The sequence below is a fragment of the Acomys minous genome, assembly GCF_964271855.1.
Source record: "Acomys minous genome assembly, chromosome: 16".
NCBI lineage: Eukaryota > Metazoa > Chordata > Mammalia > Rodentia > Muridae > Acomys > Acomys minous.
Window position 1 is genome coordinate 13,477,246 of NC_140498.1, and position 23,779 is coordinate 13,501,024.

The following is a 23,779-nucleotide window of genomic DNA, read 5'->3' on the forward strand; positions in this document are numbered from 1 at the left end:
CTTGGGAGGTGAATGCAGGAAGATAGAGGATCATCCTTCGTACATAGTGGATTTGTGACCAGTCTGCAATGCATGATGGCTTTTCAAAAAGGGAAAAAATGTTTATTAGCTAGCTGTCTTTATTTCTAATTTTTTCCCCCTTCAGAGTAGCAGCAGTACCGATAAGCTGTAAATCCAGCAGATACTGGGAGGAGGGGGGAGGGGGAGGAGGGAAGTCCTGTCTCTTGAGTTAGGTCAGCCCTGGAGGTCTGCAAACAGCTGGAACAGGGGAGTGGGCACGGTGGGAAGGGGGGCTTCAGAGAAGGAGCACAGAGTTTAAGAGTCTCAGGGCAAGCATGCACACGATTTGAGCTGGGATCTGAAGAGACAGAAAGGAAGAGAGGGGAGAGTTGTCTGCCTGGGTTACAGTCAGGAAGGTGAGAGTGTTGCCAGTGCGAATCTGCGGGCCCCTGAAATGTTTCTAACTTACTTTTCAGCTACAAGGATGGCATAGTGGTTATCATTGACATCAGTAAAAAGGGAGACGTTATTCACAGGCTTCGGGGCCATGATGATGAAATCCACTCCATCGCCTGGTGTCCTCTGTCTGGTGAAGACTGTTTATCCATAAGCCAAGAGGAAAGCGCAGGTGAGAGACTGAAGGCTACCTCTGTTCTTTTTAGACTTAAAGAACTAAATTAGACTTGCAACTTCTGAGTTATACTTAGAACGTGAGCCTCATGGATCAGACCAGGAAAGGGAGAGCTGAGTTTGGAAGTAACTTTTTAATCACAAGTGCATGTTCAGTGTAAGTTTAAAATAAAATCTCCATCTCTTTCCTAGAAGAACCTGACATTCCCAATGGGAAGTTTCCCGCAGAAGCCCCCATCACAAAAGGCTGCTACTTAGCCACGGGTGGCAAGGACCAGACCATTCGAATCTGGAGCTGTTCCCGGGGCCGGGGTAAGGTGGATGCACTGTTTGTCCTGCTCCCGTTCTGGAGACTGTCTCTTTGGTGGCAAAGCCTGTACTACATACATATGCTTACACATATGTCTGTGTATTGATACAGTATAATTATAATTAGCTACTTGTTTGTCTCATCTTGTTCTAAGAATATCTGTCCAAAGTCTTGTCTGTCTTTTTTTCTTTTTTCTTTCTTTCTTTCTTTCTTTTTTTTTTTTTTTTGGTTTTTGGTTTTTGCTTTTTGGTGGGTGGGGGGCCAGGTGTCGAGACAGGGTCTCTCTGTGTTAGCCTTGGCTGTCCTGGACTCACTTTGTAGACCAGGCTGCCCTTGAACTCACAGCAATCCACCTGCCTCCGCCTCCCAAATGCTGGGATTAAAGGTGTGCCCCACCACGCCCGGCCCAAAATCTTATTATAAAGTTGCTGTCCTTGTAGCTTGGTTCTGGTTCTTGTAGCTCTCTGTTCTGGACATCTGGCCTTTGTGTATTTTTTGGTGCCTTCCAGAAGGCAAAGACCCCTGCTTTGCTGAGGAGCCCTGCCTGCCATGTAAGAGTAAGGCTGTCCTAGAACTTTCTGTGTAGACCAAGTTAGCCTCAAACTCACAGAGGTCCACCTTCTTCACCATAAGAACAGAAATAATGTACTGACTTTGACCCTCAAGCATGAAAACTTGAGCTGTAACTCCTAGAGACAAATGCAGAGTGAGTGATACAGACTCAGCGTGAGCGAGAGCACATGGACACGCGGCTGTGTTCACATTGTCTCCAGATGTCTACCTGTTGCTGTGGGGTAGAGGGTGCGTGCGTGTGAGCAGCCAGTGCGCGCCTCCGACCTTCATGTGGGTTCAAGGGATCAGACTCAGGTCATCAGATTTGCATGGCTAGCACTTTGCCCACTGAGCTAGTTTGCCAGGACCATCACCTTGTTCAAATTAGGGTAAATGTCCTCCCCTCCACCCAAGACACCTGTGTGAGACTCCCTGACTATGATGGCTGTCCACAGTGGCCTTGGGCTCCCCTTGTACAGCAGACTTGCTAGAGGGTGCTGAAGAAGTGCAGCTTTATGGACTCCACTTGGAACCTCCTGAGTCATATCTCTGAACTTGAACCCTGGCTTGGTTGGTTTTTTGTTATTGTTGTTGTTTTTGTTTGTTTGTTTGTTTTTTTGGTCAAGGTTTCTGTGTAGCCCTGGCTGCCCTCGAACTTGCTTTGTAGACCACACTGGCCTTGAACTCAGAGATCTGCCTGCCTTTGCCACCACACCCAGCTGGCATGTGTCTTTTTAAAGCTGTGCTTGTAGTTCTGATGATCAGTACTGATGATGTCTGCGTCAGTGCTGCTGAGGGTTTCCCTTTGAGGGTTGAACCACCCTTTCACAGGGATGGCATATCAGATGTCACAGCAAAATTACAGTTACAGAGTAGCAGTGAAAATAATTTTATGGTTGGAGGTCACTACAACATGAGGGGCTGTATTTCAGGGCTGTAGCACTAAGAAGATTGGGAGCCGCTGAACTAGGAGGAGTCCCCAGGAGGATTCCATTGTCCTGCATTTGTTGCAAATCTCAGGTTCTCATTCTAATTAGGAACTCGATTTCCACACAGACACTGGCGTGTGTGCATGTTTGTGTGTGCGCATGCACCTGCAAGTCAAAGGATAACCTTCAGTGTCACTCCTCAGATACCAATTAAAGACAAGATTTCACTGACATGGAACTTGACAAGCCAACTGGGCCGGATGCTCAGCCAGGGAGCCCTGTTTCTGCCTCCCTAGCCCTTGGACAAGCATGTGCTTGGCTTTTTATATGAGTCCTGGGGATCAAACTCAAATCCCGAGGCTTGCAAGACAAGCGCTTTGTGAACTGGGCTGTCTCCCCAGCCTACCCCAGACAAAGAGACAGTTTTCAAGTTTCTAAGCTAGCCTGTAGAGGCTTCTTGGCCTAAATGTGGCTAGACTGGTGTTGACCTCTATCTTAGTAATGGCTCTGTAAGGAAGGAGATGTTCTTTCTTGTGGGTGCACGTGTGTGTGGAGGTGATGTTGGGTGTCTTCCCCAGTTCTTGTTTGTTTGTTTGTGTTTTTGTTTTTTCTCTCAGCCTTGTTTTTTGAGATAGGATCTTGGGAACTGTAGCTCAGCGATGAGGCTGGACTAGTGGTTGGTCAGCAAGCTCCAGGGCTCTACCTGTGTCTGGCGTGGGTCACTAGGTGCTGGCGCCTGAGCTGAGGGCTTCATGCTCGCATGGCAAACACTAATCACTCCAGCCCCCTAAGGTTTTCCTGTTAGTTAAGCAAACAACAGAGAGCCAGCTAAGGATTTCTGGCAGGTTCCTGGGAGGCTCACTGTCTTGAAAGTACATTGGCTTTTCTCATCTACAGGTGTAATGGTTTTGAAATTGCCCTTTCTGAAGAGGAGAGGAGGGGGTGTGGACCCAACAGTTAAAGAACGTCTTTGGTTGACCCTTCATTGGCCTGAGAATCAACCAACCCAGCTGGTGTCCAGTTGTTTTGGGTAAGTGTTGAGATCATGCTTTCTAATAAATACTAATTTTTGTTCAGATTTAGAGATTTTTAGGCTTATTGTACATTCAGAAAAATGGAGAACCAACCAGGGTTTATGTGATCATTGTTTAAGATGGAGTCTCACTTGTGGCACAGATTGGCCTAGAACGCAGGCTCCCCCTGCCTCAGGCTCTCAAGTGCCTTACCTTGCCCAGCCATCTTAGAATGAAGTGATAGAGGGGAACATTCATGATCCTGTGCCACTTAATAGCAGTGACTCCTCATGCTGTCTTTACAGGCTAAGCCATCTGTCTGTGTCCTGCCACTACCACACACACACTTAAACATGCTAGTTGAAAACCCTAGATGGTTTGACTTGAGCTGCTCTATAAACTAGGGTTCCCACAACCCCATCCCCTGGTTCAGTTCATTGGCATGAGCCATTCATAGAACTCACCTCTTTATAAGGACATGCAAGGTATCGTTGAGATGCACAAGGCAGCATGGGAAGAGAAGGCCTGCCCATTCCATCTTTGGGTTTTATGGGATCTTCATTGCATACGTGTGATTGATGGCAGCCATGGCCATTGGTAATCAGCTTATCTTGACCCCTCCCCTAAGATGGAACTGGCACTACATGTCACACCTCTGTCCTGTCTGGCTCTGCTGAGTGACAAGCCCACATCTTGAAGCTACCTAGACACTGTAGATAATAGCTTAAAGTGCAAAAAGATACTGCTGCAGAGACACTTGCCAGAAAAGAACAAAGGCTGAATATGTATGCCACCCTGTCAAGCTTTCCTGGTTGCCAGAGACACTGAGAGAAGTTCATAAGCCTTTTAAAAAATTATTTATTTATTATGTACAGAGTACTTTGTCTGCATGTATGGGTACCAGATCTTATTACAGATGGTTGTGAGTTACCATGTGGTTGCTGGGAATTCAACTCAGGACCTTTGGAATAGCAAGCAGTGCTCTCTTAACCTCTGAGCCTCTCCAGCCCCTCTCCCTCCCTTTTAAAAAGATTTATTATTATGTATACAATATTCTGCCTGCATATGTGCCTGACTGCCAGAAGAGGGCACCAGATCCCATTATAGATTATTATGAGCCACCATGTGGTTGCTGGGAATTGAACCCAGGATTTGTTTTTTTCTTTTTCTTTTTCTTTTTCTTTTTCTTTCTTTCTTTCTTTCTTTCTTCCTTCCTTCCTTTCTTTCTTTTCTTTTGGCTTTTCAAGATAGGGTTTCTCTGTGTAGCCCTGGCTATCCTGGAGCTTGCTCAACTCACAGAGACCTATCTGCCTCCCAGGTACTGAGACTAAAGGTGTACATGCCACCACCCAGCTTAAGACAGATCTTGAAGTTTGCAAGTTATGGTTGACTTATAAATTAAAGCTAACTATGAAGAGAAATGTCTTTAAAAGATAGTACATGGATGTGGTAGCCCATGCCTGAAAAATACGAACCCTCCAGCAGCTGAGGCAGGAGGATCTTAATGCTAGCATGGACTCCATAGTGAGTTCCAGGCCAGTATTTTAAAGATTTATTTATTTTATATGCATTGGCTTTTTGTCTCCATGTATATCTGTGTGAGGGTGCTAGATTCCCTGGAACTGGAGTTACAGACAGTTGTGAGCTGCCATGTGGGTGCTGGGAATTGAACTCAGGTCCTCTGGACTAGCAGCCAGTGCTCATTACCACTGAGCCATCTCTCCAACCCCCAAAACCCGTTTTTAAGAAGGCAGTCGTTCCCTCTGCTACCTTCCAGAGGCGCTTCCTCTCCCTTCCTGGGCATAAAGGAGAGGTGCTGTGCACTACAGTTTCTTTGCTTTCTTTCAAAACACTTCAGACACTTGTTTGCTTATTTATTGTGTGTGTTTGCACAAACACACCGCAGTGTGTTGAGGGACAACTTTTAGGATTTTCTTCTCTCTTTCCGTCATGTGGCTTCCAGGGACAGGACTCAGGGGAGGCTTGGAGGTGAGTGCTCTGCCACCAAGCCATCATCAGCTCCTTGTTTATTTTCTGTTGTTGATATTTGTTTGTTGGAAAGGGGCCTCACTTTGTAGCTGTGGCTGTTCTGGAAGTCTACATAGATCAGGATGATCTCAAACTCATAGACATCCACCTGCCTCTGCCTTCCAAGTGCTGGCATCAAGGGTGTGTCTCACCACACCGGATTTCATTTGTGGCAGGAGCTGGGGCAGAGGTGGGCTCTCAATTTGTAGTAGAGCTGTCTTTGATTTTGAAATCCTCCTGCCTCAGCCTTCTTAATAACTGTGTTGAGAAAGGTACACATTACCATACGTAGCACAAAAAAGTTGTTGTGGTTTGGGTTTTTCGAGACAGGGTTTCTCTGTTTAGTCCTTCCTGCCTGTCCTGGAACTCTTTGTAGACCAGGCTGTCCTCGAACTCACAGCGATCTGCCTGCCTCTGCCTCCCGAGTGCTGGGATTAAAGGCATGCGCCACCACACCCAGCATAAAAACAGTTCTATTTGGGCATATAATAAATTTGTAAAACAGAAAGTGTGCCCAAGGCAGGCCCAGCAGTTGGGACTGACAGTCTAAGTTGATTGTAAATTCTGTCAGAAACTGATCAGCTCACTGTTAATTCTGAAAGAGTATTACCCGTGGCACTTTCCATTCCTTTGAGAGCAGTATAGCGTTCTGCTTCCTGTCTGAGCCTCTTGAGCTAAGAAGTGGATTTAGTTTCTCTCTTGACCACACTACTCTTTTGGACTTTTAAGTTACCACGGGAGCATTTAGCATGTTCCTTACCACTGAGGTTCCTGTCTGGCTAGCTGGTAGAGGTGTGCTCTTATTCTTTCAGAGGCGAGCTGCTGCTGTGGGACCTCACCCAGTCCTGGAGACGGAAGTACACGCTCTTCAGCACCTCAGCTGAAGGACAGAATCATTCCAGAATCGTCTTCAACTTGTGTCCTTTGAAGACTGAGGATGGCAAGCAGCTGCTGCTGTCCACCTCCATGGACAGAGATGTAAGACCTGGCTTCTGCCTTTGTTCAGAGAAATAGTGTGTCACAGGGGTGGGATGGAAGGTGTCAGTCCTCACACACATCTCGACCTTCTAGTTCAGAGCCTCTGTAGGCAAGTGCACTGGCTATGGCAACCGCAGGCCTGTGAGAAGCTGTTAGAGTCAGCTCTCCAGCCCAGGCTGGCTTTGAGTTCCCCATTACCTTGAACTTCTGACCTTTTGCCTTTGCCTTCCAAGTGCTAAAGTTAACAGATGTGAACCAACCACCGCACATGGGGATTGGACCCATGGCTTCATGCTAAGCAGGTGCTCTTCCAACAGAGCTGTGCCCCACCCCACCCCCCACCCCCAGCCCCTAATTTCACCCTGGGTGTGAAGTGCATGGCTCAGCAGGCAGCAGCTCTTGATAGTCCTTGGGGAGGCCATGCACATCCGACCGGAGTTGGGAGAGGTGGTTAGCAGTGCTGTTGCCTGGGAGGTGGCAAGCCTGCATTCTCCATTACTGCCCGCACAGCAGCATGCTGACTCCACTAAACACACCTGGGAGTAAGTGTGCTCCCGGATTGCTTTGAGCTTTATGAGATACTGCAGATTTCTCATGAGAGAAACTTCTTCCAGTTCCCTGTGGAAGAATTAAATCTCATTTGAAATATTTAATTCTAGCCTAGTGTGGTGGTGCATGCCTTTAATCCCAGCATTTGGGAGGCAGAAGCAGGTGGATCTCTATGACTTCGAGGCCAGCCTGGTCTACAAAGCGAGTCCAGGATAGCTAGGGCTACACAGAGAAACCCTGTCTTGAAACAATGAAAAAAGAAAGAAAGAAACAATCAGTTCTAGCTAGATGGTGTCACATGCCTTTAATTCCAGTATTTGGGAGACAGAGGCAGATGAATCTTCGAGTTTGAGGACAGCAGTTCCAGGAAAACTAGGGCTACACAGGGAAACTCTGTCTTGGGGTGGGGGACTGATGGGGGAGGACTATTTAATGTCTAACCCCACTTTTGTGCTTTTTCTAACTTTTACTTGTCTTAGGTAAAGTGTTGGGACATGGCCACCCTGGAGTGCTGCTGGACTTTGCCTTCTCTCGGAGGCTTTGCCTACAGCCTGGCCTTTTCTCCTGTGGACGTGGGCTGCCTGGCCATAGGTGTTGGGGACGGCATGATCCGGGTGTGGAATACACTCTCCATAAAGAACAACTATGATGTGAAAAACTTCTGGCAAGGAGTCAAGTCCAAGGTTACGGCGGTAAGGGAGCTTCTGGGGGACTTTCTCCACCCAAGCTTTTAGTGACGAGTCTGAAAAGGAGACTTTCGACACTGCTAATTTGTGTGAATTCTGTTGGAAATCAAAGGATGTTTAAACATGCTGAAGCATGAACTTCTCACTGTTCTAGAATCTTTCCTCAGTTCACAGAGTGCTGTGCACCTCGCTTGTGTTTGAGGGATGTGCATTAGCCCTGGGTTGTGCTGACAGTGAGAGTGCAGGGAGCTGGAGCCAGTTCTTCCCTCCATTGGATGGTGAAGGCGTGGGGACAAGGGCTTTCTCCTGCCGAGTTACTACAGGCCCTTAATTAACAATGAGAATTAAATGAAGAGCAACAAAGTTTCCTGGGGCTGGAGAGATGGTTCAGTGGTTAAGAGAACTGTCTGCTCTTCCAGAGGTCCTGAGTTCAATTTCTGGCAACCACATGGTGGCTCATAACCATCTATAATGAGATCTGCTGCCCTCTTCTGGCGTGTAGGTGTACATGCAGATAGAGCACTCATACATAAAATAGATATATAAATCTTAAAAAAAAAAAAAAAAGAAGAAGAAGAACGTTTCCCAGGAGACAATCAGGGCTGCATACAGACTCCTTGCTGTGCACTCACTCACTCCCATCTGGATCCCTCTCTTGTAGCTATGCTGGCACCCAAACAAGGAAGGCTGCTTAGCCTTCGGAACTGATGACGGGAAAGTGGGCTTGTATGACACCTGCTCCAACAAGTAAGTATGACTCTCTCCTGCTTAGTGACCAGAACATCTGTGTGTAAAACTTAACTTGAACTTGGAGTTCATCAACCTGGCATACGATACAGCTGTTATAGAGTAAAATCTTAGCTGATTGATTTATTATGTATATAACATCCTGGCTGCACACGTGCCTGCCAGAAGAGGGCACCAGATCTCATTATAGATGAATATGAGCTACCATGTGGTTGCTGGGAATTGAACTCAGGACCTCTGGAAGAGCAGCCAGTGTTCTTAACCTCTGAGCCATCTCTCCAGCCCCCAGAAATTTCTTTAAAAACTTTTTTTTTTTTGAGTGGTTGAGGACGTAACTCAGTGGTAGAGACCTTGATTAGTATGCACGAAGTCCTGGGCCCAATATCTAAGACCTCATACACTGGAGGGCAGGTGTACAGCTGGGACCCCAGCATTTAGCAAGTAAAGGCAGAAAGATCAAGAGTTCTGGGCCAGCCTTGTCTGCACAGAGATCATGTCTCAAGAAGAAGAAAGAAAGAAGAAGAATTAGTTTTTTAAGGTGATGATAGTGTAGCCTGTCTGGTATTTAAGAAGCACCAAGATAAACCAGTGACTTTTTTTGTACAAAAGTTTTCAGATACACATGAAGCTGAAAGACTAGTGTAGAAGCAAATGTGCCTGTTCTGCTTTATCTGTGGTTCTTGATGTGCCATGGGAATCAGGAGCAGAACTAGGAAAATAGTTAACTGGTAGTGATTGGCAGGCCACATGGCTGCAAAGCCTGACCTGCTCACTGTCCCTTTATGGAAAAGGATATGAAAGCCATTTCTAGTCTGCACATCCTCCCTCTCGCTGTCTCTTTTCTTTGCTGTGCTAGGGATCTGTCTTGGACACTTTTCCATTGCTGTGATAAGACACCATTACCGAGATAACTTACAAAAAAAAAGTTTAATTTGGGATTCATAGTTCATGACTGGCATGGCAGCAGGCAGGCAGGCAGGCATGGCACTGGGCAATAGTTTAGAGCTCACATCTTAGTCCACAAGTAGGAGACAGAGCTAACAGAATGGTGCTGGATTTTGAAACCTCAAAGCCTGCCCCCAGGGACACGCTTTGATCAAGGTCACACCTTCCCAAGCAGTTCCACAAGTGGGACTAAGAATTCAAATATGGTAGCCTATGGGGACCACCATCAGGCCTCGTGAATGCTGATCATCCAAGTCAACTCCCCACCTCTATGTGCAGTGCTTTAAGTATTCGTGCAGAGCCTACCTGTGCTTGACTATTTCTCCTTTCTTGCTTAAAAGCTACTTCAAAGGGGTATGTAACTAAACAAAAACTTTGCTGATTTAAGTAGCACTAAATCACCCCATAAGCTGAGTAGTCATCCCACTAGTAGTTAAGCTGTGTGGTAGGATGTTGCCTTGAGCCAAAGAGGTTTGTACTGTCTCTCAGAGTGCTCTAAATATGTGATATTCAGTCAGCAGCGTAGCTCCCGCAGCCACAGGTTCTGGAGTTCTAAATCCATACTTAGATCATGTTTGACACTAAAAGTCACAACAGTGCCGTCTCTTCCCAGTGCACCCTGAGCTAGCTAGTTACCTTCTGGTTTTACTGCAGTGTAAGGATGTGGTGCTGCCTAGTTTGGCGTGGTGGTCACACCTCTAGTCCCAGCACTCAGGAGACAGGCAGATGGGTCCCTGTGAGTTCCAGCACATCCAGATCTGTTTCAGAAGGGGGTAGAGGTCGGGTGGTCTCTTATCTTCTGCCTGAGGTTGATGTGAGTTCTTTAGAGAAGTAGAAGAGAAAATGCTCCTAGCTGGCCTGGATGGGCGGTACACTTGGGACTTGTTTTGGTAGTGGTTATTATTCCATGGTACATGAAGTGCTTGCTAAGTTAAGTTGTTTTTCTCTAATACCCACAACCATGTGTATAAGAAGGGCCTTTCAGAGAAAGGTGGTCTGTTTCCTAGTGGGCCTTTTCCCTCACATCATCCTGTTTGCCATCCACAGACCTCCACAGATTTCAAGCACGTATCATAAGAAGACTGTATACAGGTTGGCTTGGGGGCCACCAGTCCCCCCTATGTCACTTGGTGAGTGAGTGTATTAAGTTAACACACATGGGCATATTCTTCTACTTTAAATCTAGAGTCTGAAAGCTGAGGTCAAATGTTCTGGTGCAGTCGGGTGGGGGTGGTAGGTGTGGTGTGTGTGTATGTGTGTGTCTGTCTGGTATGTGTCTATGTAGCATGTGTGGTCTGTGAGAACAACAGGTTAGTGGTCATGCTAAAGGCAAGCATGACTTCTGCCTTCCCCAGCTTTGAAGTATTGCGCTTCTTTCTGAGCTGGGTCTTGTACTGTGCAGAGTGCGCTCAGGCTGGGCGCTGCCCTTTGATTACTCAGCTCTGCATCATTCTCTCCTGTCGTCCCGGCCCCCTTCACTTTCCCTGAAGTAATATGTCTTTCTTAATAGCTTTTAAAATGAGTCAGAATTTTCCACACTCTTTCTTAACTGCGCTGAAGTGTCTGGAGTCCGTAGTGCTAGCTTTATGCAGAGACTAGAGATTGCCTTGCAAACAGGAGGTGCCCTGAGACCATGCCTCGGTCATGAGATGTCCTGAACTCTGTGTTTACACAAACAGTAAAGATTTTGTTTCTGGAAGAAAAACTACATTGTCAGAAGCTTTTATTTGAGACCATAAAGGTTTCTCTGATCACATCTTGAGTGTCACTACTCTTAAATGTCAGAAGGCCTCCACAGTGAACAGTATTCTGTCTGCATTGCTTTCTCCCAGCATGCTGAATCACTTCCCACATAAAGCCTTCTTCATGCTAACAGTGCGATGCACTGTGCTAACAGTGTAGCTTTGGAAGCAGCTACGCTAGTGAAGTGAGAGACTCAAGAGTTTCTCTTTTGTAGGAGGAGAAGGAGACAGGCCTTCCCTCACGTTGTACAGCTGTGGCGGGGAAGGTGTTGTGCTGCAGCACAACCCCTGGAAGCTCAGCGGAGAGGCCTTCGACATCAACAAACTCGTGCGGGACACCAATTCCATTAGAGTAAGTTCCAGCGGGCTGACGTCCACTCAGCTTCCCCTGGTCTGTCTCCCTTACTCAAGGACATCTGTAAAGATGCCATTGCGCTTAGCCGAGACTTCTCAGATAGTTGAAAAAGCTACTGTGAATTTGTAGGTTGCCTGCTAGACCTCAGAGGTCTTTGTCATTGAGTAAAGCAAAGCACTATGTGGGGGTGGGGAGGCTAAAATTGCACTGGTAATGGTAAAGAAAATCTTCACTATCTTCACTGGGAAGCATCCTTTTCTTTCTTTTTCTTTTTCTTTTTCTTTTTTTTTTTTTTTTTTTTTTTTTTTTTTTTTTTTTTTGGTTCTTTGAGACAAGGTTTCTCTGTGTAGCCTTGGCTGTCCTAGACTCGCTTTGTAGACCAGGCTGGCCTCGAACTCTCAGCGATCCGCCTGCCTCTGCCTCCCGAGTGCTGGGATTAAAGGCGTGCGCCACCACACCCGGCCTTTCTTTCTTTTTCTTTCCTTTTTTTTTTTTTTTTAACTTTTCTTTCTTTCTTTCTTTTATGTTTCTTTTTGAGACAGGCTTCACCATATATAGTCCTGGATGGTCTGGAACTCACCATGTAGACCAGCCTGTTCTCAGATTCATAGAGATCTTAAGTGCTGGGAGTAAAGATGTGCGTCCTTTTAGCTCTACCCCTTTCAACTAGAGTGCTCTGCTGATAGTGACTGTGTTTGGTGGTGCTCGACTTCTCATTAGCCCAGGCTGCTTTCAAGTTCCCCATCTTCCTCCCTCAGTCTCCCACGTGCTGGGATTGCAGGAATGGGCCTGCTGCACTCAGTTGCACATGCACAACAATACAGAAAAATCTCTTGAGTCCTTTGCCTAGATCTCACATTCAGTCACATTTGCTGTAACTCTTGTGTCAGTGTATTTGTTATGACTCAACTTTTCTTCTTCTTCTCCTTCTTCTTCTTCTTCTTCTTCTTCTCCTCCTCCTCCTCCTCCTCCTCCTCCTCCTCCTCCTCCTCCTCCTCCTCCTCCTTCTTCTTTTTTTTTTTTGGAGCAAGATCTAATAGGTATGCACCACAATGCCTGGCTTGGTTTGTGTGGTTTTTTTGTTTTGTTTTGTTTTTCTTTTTCGAGACAGGGTTTCTCTGTGTAGCCTTGACTGTCCTGGACTCACTTTGTAGACCTGGCTAGCCTCAAACTCACAGCGATATGCCTGCCTCTGCCTCCCAGTGCTGGGATTCAAGGCCTGCACCACCACGCCTGGCTTTTATTTTTAAAGATTTATTTATTTTGTATACAGTGTTCTGCCTGCATGTACATCTGCAAGCCAGAAGAGGGCATCAGATTATATTATAGATGGTTGTGAGCCACCACGTGGTTGCTGGAAATTGAACTCAGGACCTTTGGAAGAGCAACCAGTGCTCTTAACCTCTGAGCCATCTCTCCAGCCCCACCCCAGCAGTTTTCTTTTTCCTCATGTCATTGATTTGTAAGATGAAGAGTGGAAAGAAAATGGTCATGTCCACGTCTGACTTGTTTTACTTTCTAGTACAAGCTGCCGGTTCACACAGAGATCAGCTGGAAAGGAGATGGCAAAGTCATGGCCCTTGGCAATGAAGATGGGTGAGTGTGTCCCTCACAGAAAGCTCTATGATTGCAGCTCTCCCTGGCTGGCCAAGGGCTGTGCGATGCCCTGTGGTAGTCCCGTATGTTCTGTCTTAGGATTCACTGTGCATCTCCTCAGCTGATCTGGACTCCACATCTTTGGGAACACAGAATTATTTGAGTCTTTACAACTCAGTGACGATGTCTGACGACACTGTTGACCATTGGAGTCTCACTGTATTTTGTTCATTGTTCACTATAGTCATAATTTTGGGGGTTTTTGTTTTGTTTTATTTTGTTTCAGACATAAGTTCTTAATTCTCTCACCCATACCTCCACTGATAGCTAGTTCCTGGTTCCTCCTGAGGGAAGGACCTCTGTCCGGATAGAGTGCTTTCTATGTCCCCTTCCCTGGACTGAGAGGAAAGGGGAGGCTATTAGCACAAGACAAAACTCCACCAGCCACGGTTCTCATGCTGCTGTGGCTTGTTCCAGATCAATAGAAATATTCCAAGTCCCCAACTTGAGGCTGCTCTGCACCATCCAGCAGCACCACAAGCTTGTGAACGCCATCGCCTGGCACCATGAACACGGCAGCCGTCCAGAACTGAGCTGCCTCCTGGCTTCCGGCTCCAACAGTGCAGTCATCTACGTGCACAGCCTGAGAACTGTCCTAGGTAACACTGAGTTCTGTCCTGGGGTGACTTGGAACTTTCGAGACAGTCTCATGTTGCCCAGGCCGGCCTGGGGTACCTAAGGATCACCTTAAACACTCTCCTGCCTGTGACTTCTAATTGCTGGGTTGCACCTTGCACTTCTGTGTCTAACTATTCTGGGACCCTATGCCTAGGGGAAGATCTTTTAAAATACAGGCAAAATGAGAGGCTTCACAGATTGATTTTTTTTTAAGATGAGAGAATTTATCAGCAGCAGAGAAGACCATATTACCAAACCCTTTTGGGTTTCTTCAGGTAAAGGAACTGACAGTGACTAGAAGCACAGAACAGCTATTGTTTCTGCAGTTTGGTTTTCTCTGATATTTTCTCACAAGTAGCTTCAGATGATCTGTTACTACCTAGAATGCTGTCTGAGTACAGATGTATACAGAAGGGATTGCTCTTGTGTTGGTGGCCTTTACCTAACATGCTTCCTATAGTAAGCTGCATGTCAGGCCCTGTCAGTGAGCTGCATTCATTTTTTATTTTTATTTTTATTTATTTATTTTTTAAGATTTATTTATTTTATTTATTGCATATGAGTGCTTTATCTGCAGAAGAGGGTATCAGATTACATTATAGATGGTTGTGAGCCACCATGTGGTTGCTGGGAATTGAACTCAGGACCTCTGGAAGAGCAGGCTGCGCTCTTAACCACTGAGCCATCTCTCCAGCCCCTACATTCATTTTTTAAAAAATAATTTTATATAATTTCCTCTTTCTTTCCTCACTCTAAACCCTTCCGTGTGCCCACCTCACTCTCAAATTCTTGGGCTCTTTTTTTTCCTTTAATTGTTGTACATATATATTCCTAATACATTAGTGTAACCTACCCAGTCCATATAATGTTGTGAGTATGTTTATGTTGAAGGGTTGACAGTTTGGTGTTGGATAACCAATTGATGTGTTCTTCCCTGGGACAGGCTATTTCTTCCTCTCTCAGTATCTCTTAGTTGCCTGTAGCTCTCTCTCTTCTAGTGTTGGCCTCATGAGCCTTTCCCCCGACATTCAAGCCTCCTCCCTTCTGTAGTAGCATGTCTAGTGCTGTCATCTTTGTTCAGGTCATGTTTGGGCAGCCATACTGGTTAGAGGAGACATACTCTCACAGCAGATCCCCTGACTCTGGCTCTTACCATCTAGTGAGCTACAGTCTAAGTCCTCAGGGTCTCACAGAGCCGGGCTTCTTGCCATGCTGTGTCTGCTGTGCATCCCTTCTGTGGCTGTTGTCATGACTTCTTCCTCTCGCCCTTTAGAGAGTAACCCTGAGTCTGCAGTAACCATCACAGAGCCCTACCGGACCCTCTCGGGGCACACAGCCAAGGTCACCAGTCTGGCGTGGAGCCCACATCACGATGGAAGGCTGGTATCTGCTTGCTACGATGGCACAGCTCAGGTACTGTGTGTCCTTGAGCCAGGGGTCCCTCACTGTGTAGCCTGACTTATTTTAGCTGAAATTTTCTCCTCTTGCCTCTCTATTTTTGGGTTGTTTTCATTTTCCTTCTGTCACCTACAGAAGACTGTCTGAACTAGAACATTGGAGTTCCAGCACAGCCCTCAGCACAGGTCCTTTTGACTTAGAGTCAGCGGGGGGAATTCTGATTACTCTCTGTGGTGGACCCAAGTAGCCCAAAAAGTCTCCTTCAAGCAAACCAATACAAAGATTGTAGCTAACTGTAGACACTTTTTTGTTTGGGCTTCTCCTTCAGGGCCTTGCTCTGCAAGGAGTGCTGTTCAGCTCTTTGTATTTTGTATTGTTTTGGTTTTTCTTTTGTTTTCAAGACAGGATATTTGTGTAGACCAGGCTGGACTCAGGCTCAGAGATTTGCCAGCCTCTGCCTCATGAGTGCTAGGATCTAAGGTGCGTGGCACCACCACCCAGCTGGTTTAGTTTTTTAAATTACATTTGTTTTGTGTGGAGGTTGGGATGTGTGTGTGGGCTAGGAAAACTTGCAGGAGTTGGTGCTCTCGTCCCATTATGTAGGTCCTAGGGATTCAACTCAGGTCATCAGACTTGGCAGCAAGTGTCTTTTCCACTGAACTGTCTCACCATCCTGCCCTCAGAGCTTTAATTCTCTTGCCTCAGCCTTCCATGCTGAAATTGTACTTGTGGGCCACCGTGCCAGCTGCCCAGGACAAATATTAACACAGTTGTGGATTGAGCCAGTATGGTCCATAGAACACACGTGGGTCATCTCCATAGGAACGTCTTTCCCAGATGCTCCTCCTCTGTGAAAGTGTTGTCACATGAATGCCTCAGATACACTGAAAATCACATGAGAAACAAAAACCCATTGTGAGTTTATTTTTAATTGAGCAATTTAAGTCCCGAATAGTAGAATGACCAGCAATTGCCTTTCTGTCCCACACTGTTGTAGGTGTGGGACGCCCTCCGCGAAGAGCCTTTGTTCAATTTCCGAGGACATCGAGGCCGGCTGCTGTGTGTGGCGTGGTCCCCAGTGGACCCAGAATGCATCTACTCTGGTGCAGATGACTTCTGTGTATACAGGTGGCTGACCTCCATGCAGGACCATTCCCGGCCTCCTCAAGGTTGGTCAGGAAAGGCTGGGGGCCTACATACTGTTTGTTCTTTCTCTGACCTAGGCGTCAGTAGGATGTGTGTGCAGCCTTCAGGGCCAAGGGTAACACGGCCAGGTTGTAACAAGTGTGGTTGCACTCTCATCGGGGCTGTTAGGCCTCAGTCTCACTAGGAGGGCACTAGGAAATGAAAAGAAACTACAACAGCTTACACCAGAAAGAAAGGGTGCTCTCAAAGAACTGAGGCACTCAAAGGACAGGACAGGACAGGACTGTAGCTTCAAGGGTCCTTGCTGAACAAAAGGGTGAGGTTGACAGGAGGGGCCAGCTAGATGTCCGACGGTGAGGGGACTGGTCAGGATTCTCTAAAGGCGCTGAGCTGTGTGAAGCGCACACACAGGGTTAGTTAGAGTGGCTTACAGGCTGTGGTCTGTGAAGTTTAACAATGCTATCTCCGGTGGGAAGGCCAAAAATCCAGTGCTTATTCAGTCCACAAGACTGCTCGACAGTTGCAAATCTGGTGCTGGAGCCTGGAAAGACTCCCAGAGAGCCGATTGTCTTCAGTCTGTTGGGATCCTAAAGAAGTAAGCTCTAATACTGACAAGAGTGAGGGCAAGCGGGCAAAAGCAAAGGCTGACTTTTTCCATGTCCTTTTATGTAGGCCCAGAGGTGTGGGCCTGATTTTGATGGGTCTTCTGACTTGAGATTCCATCAAAATCCTCCCAGAGCTCAGCGTAGTAGCCCACACCTTTAATCTTAGCACCTGGGAGGCAGAGGCATGAGGAACTTGGTGACTTCAAGGCCAGCCTGGTCCATATAGCAAGCTCCAGGACAGCACTGTCTTAAAACAATTAAAAAAGACAGAGAGCATTGCTCACAGATGTGCCTGCCCCCACTTCTTGGGTTTTGGTTGATTGTAGATGTAGTCAGGTTGGCAACTAAGATCGGCCATCACTGGGTAAAGGGACTTGCCATGCACGCCTGCCAACCTGAGTTCAGACTCTAGAACTCTGGAACTTTCTCTAGGTGGAAAGAGGGACCTGACTTCAGAGTTGTCCTGTGACTTTCACAGGCATGTTGTGGCCTGTCTGGGTGATCATGAGTGCTCAAATTCACACTAGTTAATATCTGTATATTCATTGTTTATTATTAATATAAAATATATAAATGATAGGGCTCACAGCAGGCTAATGTACAGATAACACCAGTGTTATCCATAGGCTGATCCCATGAGGTTTATTGGGATTATTTACAGGAATGGAAGTAACTCAAAAGACAGCTGCATCACCACAGCCCACCCCAGCATGGGTGACAGCTCACAGAAGAACCTGGGGCACACTCCATAGCCTGCCGGGAGCTCAGCAGGTTGAAGCGCATCCTTTCCAAGCGACTAATCTGAACCTCTTCCAGGCAACGTGGCTAGTTTCTACTTTTTCCAGAGTCTTTGCAGCACAGCTTCTCCTCCTCAGAGGGAGACTCAGTTTACTCTTGGCAAGGAGGGAACCTAGTAATTCTGCCAGTTTCAGGGACTTCCAGAAGCTTTTTTGAGTTGTTTACCTCCTGCTTTAAGAGCTTCCGTGCAGGGTGGAATGTTTCAATCTCAGAGGAAACTGCTAGACAACATTGGGTATGAAAGTACTTGCTGCTCAGCCTGACAGCCTGGGTCTGATCCCGAGGACCCACATAGTGGGAGGAAAGGACCAAGTGCCACAAGCTGTGCTCTGATGGATAGAGCTCTCCTGCGCTTTCTCTCTGTCAGAGACATAGTCATATGACTGTAGTGTTTATAATTTATGTGTAAAGTTCATGATTTATAAAAATTAATGTAAATTTTATAAGTTTAAGTATTTTTTTAATATAAAGAAAATAAATGGGAATTGCGGTGGGATAGTGACTGTGCAATGTCAGGAAGCTTGTGCTGGATCTAGGGAGTCTAGAGTGTGGTAATTGGCAGCAGACGTTGCCAGGACACCCTCTTCTGACTAAAATAACCAAAGGACAGGTTAGAACGCAGGTGCTGTCTCTCAGGTACCCTAGAGGAAGTCTTGCCTCTATGGCCAGTTGAAAATGTAGTCTGCATCCCTTGAAGTGTGGGCAGACATGAGTGAAATTAATGATGAGGATTTGGCCTCTGATGAAGAGTGTAGCCGAGAAGTCATGGGGAAGGCAGGAAGGTGTGTGAGGCTATCACAAGAGCGGTGCGTGGCTCCGGAGGATTTCCCCAGGCGCTTCTGACCAGCTGCGTTCTAGGCCATTCTGGTTTTTGTTTTTGTCTGTCTGTCTGTCTTTCTTTCTTTCTTTCTTTTTTCTTTTCTCTTCAGACAGGGTTTCCCCATGTGCCCTTGGCTGTCCTGGACTCACTTTGTACACCAGGCTGGCCTCAAACTCACAGAGATCCGCCTGCCTCTGCCTCCTGAGAGGTGTGCACCACAGCACCCACCATCTATTTATTGTGGTCTTTGTAGGAAAAAAAAGTATTGAACTAGAGAAAAAACGCCTCTCTCAACCTAAGCCAAAGCTTAAAAAGAAGAAAAAGGCCCCCTTGCGACTGCCTGTGAAGCAAGATTCATCCATTTGCAATGAAGATGAGAGTATGAGGGAGAACTCAGGACCTGTCGAGAACGGCGTGTCAGACCAGGACGGTGAGGAGGAAGCCCAGGAGCCAGAGCCGCCGCCCTCTCCAGCAGGTAGGTGCCTCTACAACACCGGCTCCCTGGTGTCTTAGAGCGGGCCCTTCCTCAACGTGTAGCTTCTGTCTCAGTGAGCCTTTGCAAACTGTTAACACTTTTTAAAGGAGTACGTTTTGTTTATATTTTAAAGATTAATTTTGTTTCCTGTGTATGAGGTTTTCACCTGCGTCTGTGTCTGTGTATCACAAGAGCGCAGTGCCTAGGGACCCCTAGAACTGGAGTTATAGACAGTTGTGACCTACCATCTGCTGCATCCTGGGAACTGAACCCAGGTCCTCTCTGCAAGGGCAGCCGCCGCTCTTGACCTCTGAGCCATCTCTCCATCTCTTTAAAAGGTTAAGTCTCTCAATGCCTCTTTGAAGTGTTACAGGAGATGGAGCAGATGATTGGGGTGGAGACAGTAATTACGGAACAGCTTCGGGGCATGGTGAAAAAGGGCAGTGTGTGAGCAGAGGTGTGAGTGGAGAGGACACGCCCATGAAACAATGTTGGTTTTTCAATAAAGACTGAGAGCCAGATCTCTGGGTGAAAGCCTGCTAGCTCAGAGAGGCAGAGAAAGCACCCAGGTGACTTTCCTGCTCAACCAACATCCCAGAAGAAAAAATCCCCTTCTTCTCCACACTGCCTTAATAACCCTTCAACCTGAATATCCCTCCTTTCTACTTCCTGTGCGTCTCTATCCTCCAGACTTCCTCTCACTCTCTCTGGTTTTTTCCTGTGTTCACTCCCTGTCAACTGGTTGCTTGCCCCGCCTCTTAACCTATGGTTGACTTTATTTAATCCTGTCTACAGAAAGTACATGGATTAAAGGTGTGCTCCAGGGCTGAGCCACACCACAGCTAGAAACAGGTTGTTCCTTGAGGCTCACAGCGGGATCAGTAGCCTGCAACAGATGAATTTAAATCTTCCTCCTTACATGGGAGCAAGCAAGCTCCCCGTCCAGCCTGAGGTTGTGCTTAGCTTTCTCTTACCAAAGAACAGCTAAAAAGGGTCTCTTAGTCACTGTTCTTTTGCTGTCACAAGAAACCATGACTAAGTCTTATAAAAGAAAGCATTTAACTGGGAGCTACCTTACGGTTTCAGAGGCTTAATCAGTTATCATCATGGCGGGGAGCATGGCCGCACCATGGCTCTGGAGCGGTAGCCGAGAGCGACGTCCTGATCCACAGGTAGAGGAGAGGGAGAGTGGGCCTAGCAAGGGCCCGCCCCCAGTGACACACCTCCTCTGTGAGCCTATGGGGGCTATCCTTTTTTGGACCATCACAAAGGGTCATCAGCTGTCATTGATTTGTCCAGTTCTCATGGAATGAATGCGTCACTAGCTGTTACACTGTAGTCTTGTGCATGTTTGAAGAGAAATGGTTGTCTATAGAGAGGATGCCACTTTTATTCTCTTAATACTTTAGGTGTCTTCTGTTTACATTAAAATGATTAAGGACCAGTGAGTATAAATTGATTCATGCTGATCTCTGATATGTCCATTTGGCAGAATCAAAACAGCCAAAGCAGAGGTGTCATTGACTCCTCATCCCAGACTGTGGCTGGCAGACCCATGATTTGGGTAGATAGCTTACTAAGAGCTTACCACGTTTGTACTTGGCTTATCAGAATGCCCTTATCTTGGGGGATGATGAGATGGCCCCGTGGGTAAAGGGCTTGCCAGACGGTCCTGGGATTGAAAGGCAGGAGACACCTGCCTCCAAGAACTGTCCACATACACAACAGAGCACATACAGTGACAGTCATGATTGTCCGTATGGGGGCTACACAGAATAGCCTTTGCCCCTGTCGGTCAGAAAACAGCTTGTCTGTGATTGTGACTGTCATCTTCTCTATTAGGGAAGCCTTTTCCTCTTTGTGCTGGGCTGTGAAGCTAAATTATCTGACAGGTAACTTGCCAGGAGAGTTTCCAAATCAAATGTCAGAGCTCTGAGTGACAGGCTTAGACACTCCTCAGTCAGTCAGTCTGTAAAACAGGTAAGGCACGGTAGCTGGAATTGCATTGCTGAGCCTGTTAATGCTCTTAAAACCACAGCTAGACGCTAGCTACAGTGTGTTTTGAAACAGGGCCTCACTCTCACCACTGTCACTTTTCCTGGGACTTGCAGTGTAGCCCAGGCTGGCCTCAGCCTGTGGTTATCCTGTTCAGTATCTAGACTGCTGAGGTTACAGGCGTGAGCCCCATGCCCACTGTCTTTTACATTGTTCTTGTCTCAAAGCTTTTCTGGTGTTTTCCCCTTGTTGTAGTTTGTGGAGAACCTGTTTCCTGCACTGCTGTTCCCTTAGCCTTTGAAAAGTCAAAAGTCACTGTTAATAGCAAAGCCACGTCACTGAAAAAGGAGCCACCTAAAGAGAAGCCAGGTGAGTGTGTTCTGTCAGCAGTTTACTAAAGCTTCTGTGCCCAGCTGTGGAGCTCTGCGTGCGCTGCTCATCATCATCTTGGGTTTTGTTTTCTCTCACACTGTTGAGCACTTGAAATGTCTTAGGGTTGTCGATACAATGTTGGCAAGGGCATTTGGCATGTTTTGTGAACCAGCCAGTGTGCTGTAAAAACTGCTGTCTGGGAGTGAGGCTTGCTGAGTGACCCCTTCCTGCAGGCCTCACCCTCACTGCCCACATTTGTGGTCCTTCAGTTCTGTCTCTGATCTGTGGTTCTGATACCATGTGCTGTTGTTGCATTCTAGAAGCCTTGCTCAAGAAGAGGAAGGCTCGCTCCATGCTCCCTCTGAGCACCAGCTTAGACCACAGGTCCAAAGAGGAGCTTCATCGCGACTGCTTGTTACTAGCAACTGCAACACATGCCAAAGGTACCAAGCGCTGCTCTTTGCACCTGCTCTTGCTCAGTTGAGAGTGGTGCTGTGCCTTACGTAAACAAGCCCGTATCTAAGACTATTGTGCCTTTCTCCCAGCTGTCCTTACCTTTGGCCTCCCTGCCCCACTGCCATACCCCTGTCCTGCACTCACTGTTCCCAGTGTCCCATCTGTCACCAGCCATCTTTGTGCCACGTTCAGCACACCTTGTGTATGTATATCTGCTTTCACTCTTCCCTACCAGGGTGTTTTCTCATTAGAGATGCTCCATAATGTAGCAATTAAAGTATTTGATGGAGGGTTTTTTGTTTTTTGTTTTGTTTTGTTTTTTTGTTTTTAGACAGGGTTTCTCTGTGTAGCCTTGGCTGTCCTGGACTCACTTTGTAGACCAGGCTGGCCTCAAACTCACAGGGATCTGCCTGCCTCTGACTCCCAAGTGCTGAGACTAAAGACGTGCGCCACCACTGTCCAGCTGAGGTTTTATTTTTTAAATGAGTTTTGGTTTTGTTTGTTTGTCACAGCCCATTATTTTGGTGTTTGAGCAACTTAGTGTCTCTGTTTTGAATTTGATGTGCTAAAGATCAGCACAATAAAGCAGTCCAAAGAATCAGAAGAAAGTGGGTCCCCTGCCCACTCTGCCCCTGCCCACTCCACTGCTTACTGCTGTTTTCTCTTACACTTTTTATATATGTGGCTTGTTTTTTGAATTTTGAGGCAGCCTAAAGCGGCTTTGGTTAACAGTAGTTAAACTTGCTGGAGATTGGGTTTTCATATTTTCAGGTGGAGTGAGTGCTCTGGATGGAACCTGGGCCCTTCACATGCTATGTGGGTCCCCTCCCACTGAGACACACAGGCGTAACTATTTTTAAAGGGTAGAGAATGGATAGTGAATCCTTTTGTGATAGGTCTCAAGTTTGTTTTTTTGTTTTTTATCCTTTTGTGATAGAGCTCAAGGTGTTACTTGGTTGGGTTTTTTGTTTGTTTGTTTGTTTTTAAGACATCCTCCTGCCTTTGGGATTAAACGCGGGTACTAGCACACCTGGCTTCTAGGGAATTCTTGGGATACTCTGGTTAATTTGGATTAATTTTTAACAGTATTTTGTTGTTGTTGTTGTTTTGTTTTTTGAGACAGGGCTTCTCTGTGTAACAGCCCTGGCTGTCCTTGCCTCAAACTCAGAGATCCGTCTGCCTCTGCCTCTGCTAGGATTAAAGGCATGTGCCACCATGCCTACCTATACTTTTTGTAAAAAAAAATTTATTTATTTACGAAGTATACAGTGTTTTGCCTGCATGTAGACCTGCAAGCCAGAAGAGGGCACCAGATCTCATTATAGATGATTGTGAGCCACCATGTAGTTGCTGGGAATTGAACTCAGGACCTTTGGAAGAACAGGCAGTGCTCGTAACCTCTAAGTTATCTCTCCAGCCCCCTTTTAACAGTGTTTTTTTTTTTTTTTGGTTTTTCGAGACAGGGTTTCTCTGTGTAGCCTTGGCTGACCTAGACTCGCTTTTGTAGTCCAGGCTGGCCTCGAACTCACAGCGATCCGCCTGCCTCTGCCTCCCGAGTGCTGGGACTAAAGGCGTGCGCCACCATACCCGGCTTAACAGTGTTTTTAAGACATGTTGAATTCAGAATTATCTTTTAATATTTTCCCCTCAAGCCTTTGTCAACACAAATATTGTCTTATTGGATTTTGCCCAAGCTGAGTTTTAAAGGCTCCAAACTGTTCCTATAATTATAGGGTTCTTGGGTAGAGTGAGTGGGGACTAGCGGTGTGATTTTGTTTGTTTGTTTGTTGTTGTTGTTTTGTCTCTAGAGTAAGTATAGGGGCATGTATCCAGAAATCACTTCCTGTGTTGACTTTTTCCTTTTTAATTAGGAGAACTAAATGAAGATGTGTCTGCTGACCTTGAGGAACGATTCCACCTGGGGCTTTTCACTGACAGGAACACTCTGTACAGGATGATGGAGACAGAAGGTGAGG

At 46.6% G+C, this 23,779-nt stretch overlaps 1 protein-coding gene across 2 annotated transcripts in view; it reads left to right on the forward strand.

Annotated features, from left to right (window-relative positions):
• Nucleotides 1-23,779, forward strand: part of GEMIN5 (gem nuclear organelle associated protein 5) — a 48,882-nt gene that overhangs the window by 4,341 nt on the left and 20,762 nt on the right. For both annotated transcript variants that reach the window (XM_084761144.1, XM_084761145.1), the window contains exons 4-19: nt 477-628; nt 823-942; nt 3,319-3,451; nt 6,275-6,440; nt 7,469-7,681; nt 8,337-8,422; nt 10,415-10,497; nt 11,325-11,461; nt 12,987-13,060; nt 13,538-13,719; nt 15,012-15,151; nt 16,134-16,305; nt 18,759-18,980; nt 21,231-21,344; nt 21,668-21,790; nt 23,675-23,773. In XM_084761144.1, coding sequence (XP_084617270.1) covers nt 477-628; nt 823-942; nt 3,319-3,451; nt 6,275-6,440; nt 7,469-7,681; nt 8,337-8,422; nt 10,415-10,497; nt 11,325-11,461; nt 12,987-13,060; nt 13,538-13,719; nt 15,012-15,151; nt 16,134-16,305; nt 18,759-18,980; nt 21,231-21,344; nt 21,668-21,790; nt 23,675-23,773 — 2,216 coding nt within the window. The remainder of the gene's footprint in view (nt 1-476; nt 629-822; nt 943-3,318; nt 3,452-6,274; nt 6,441-7,468; nt 7,682-8,336; nt 8,423-10,414; nt 10,498-11,324; nt 11,462-12,986; nt 13,061-13,537; nt 13,720-15,011; nt 15,152-16,133; nt 16,306-18,758; nt 18,981-21,230; nt 21,345-21,667; nt 21,791-23,674; nt 23,774-23,779) is intronic.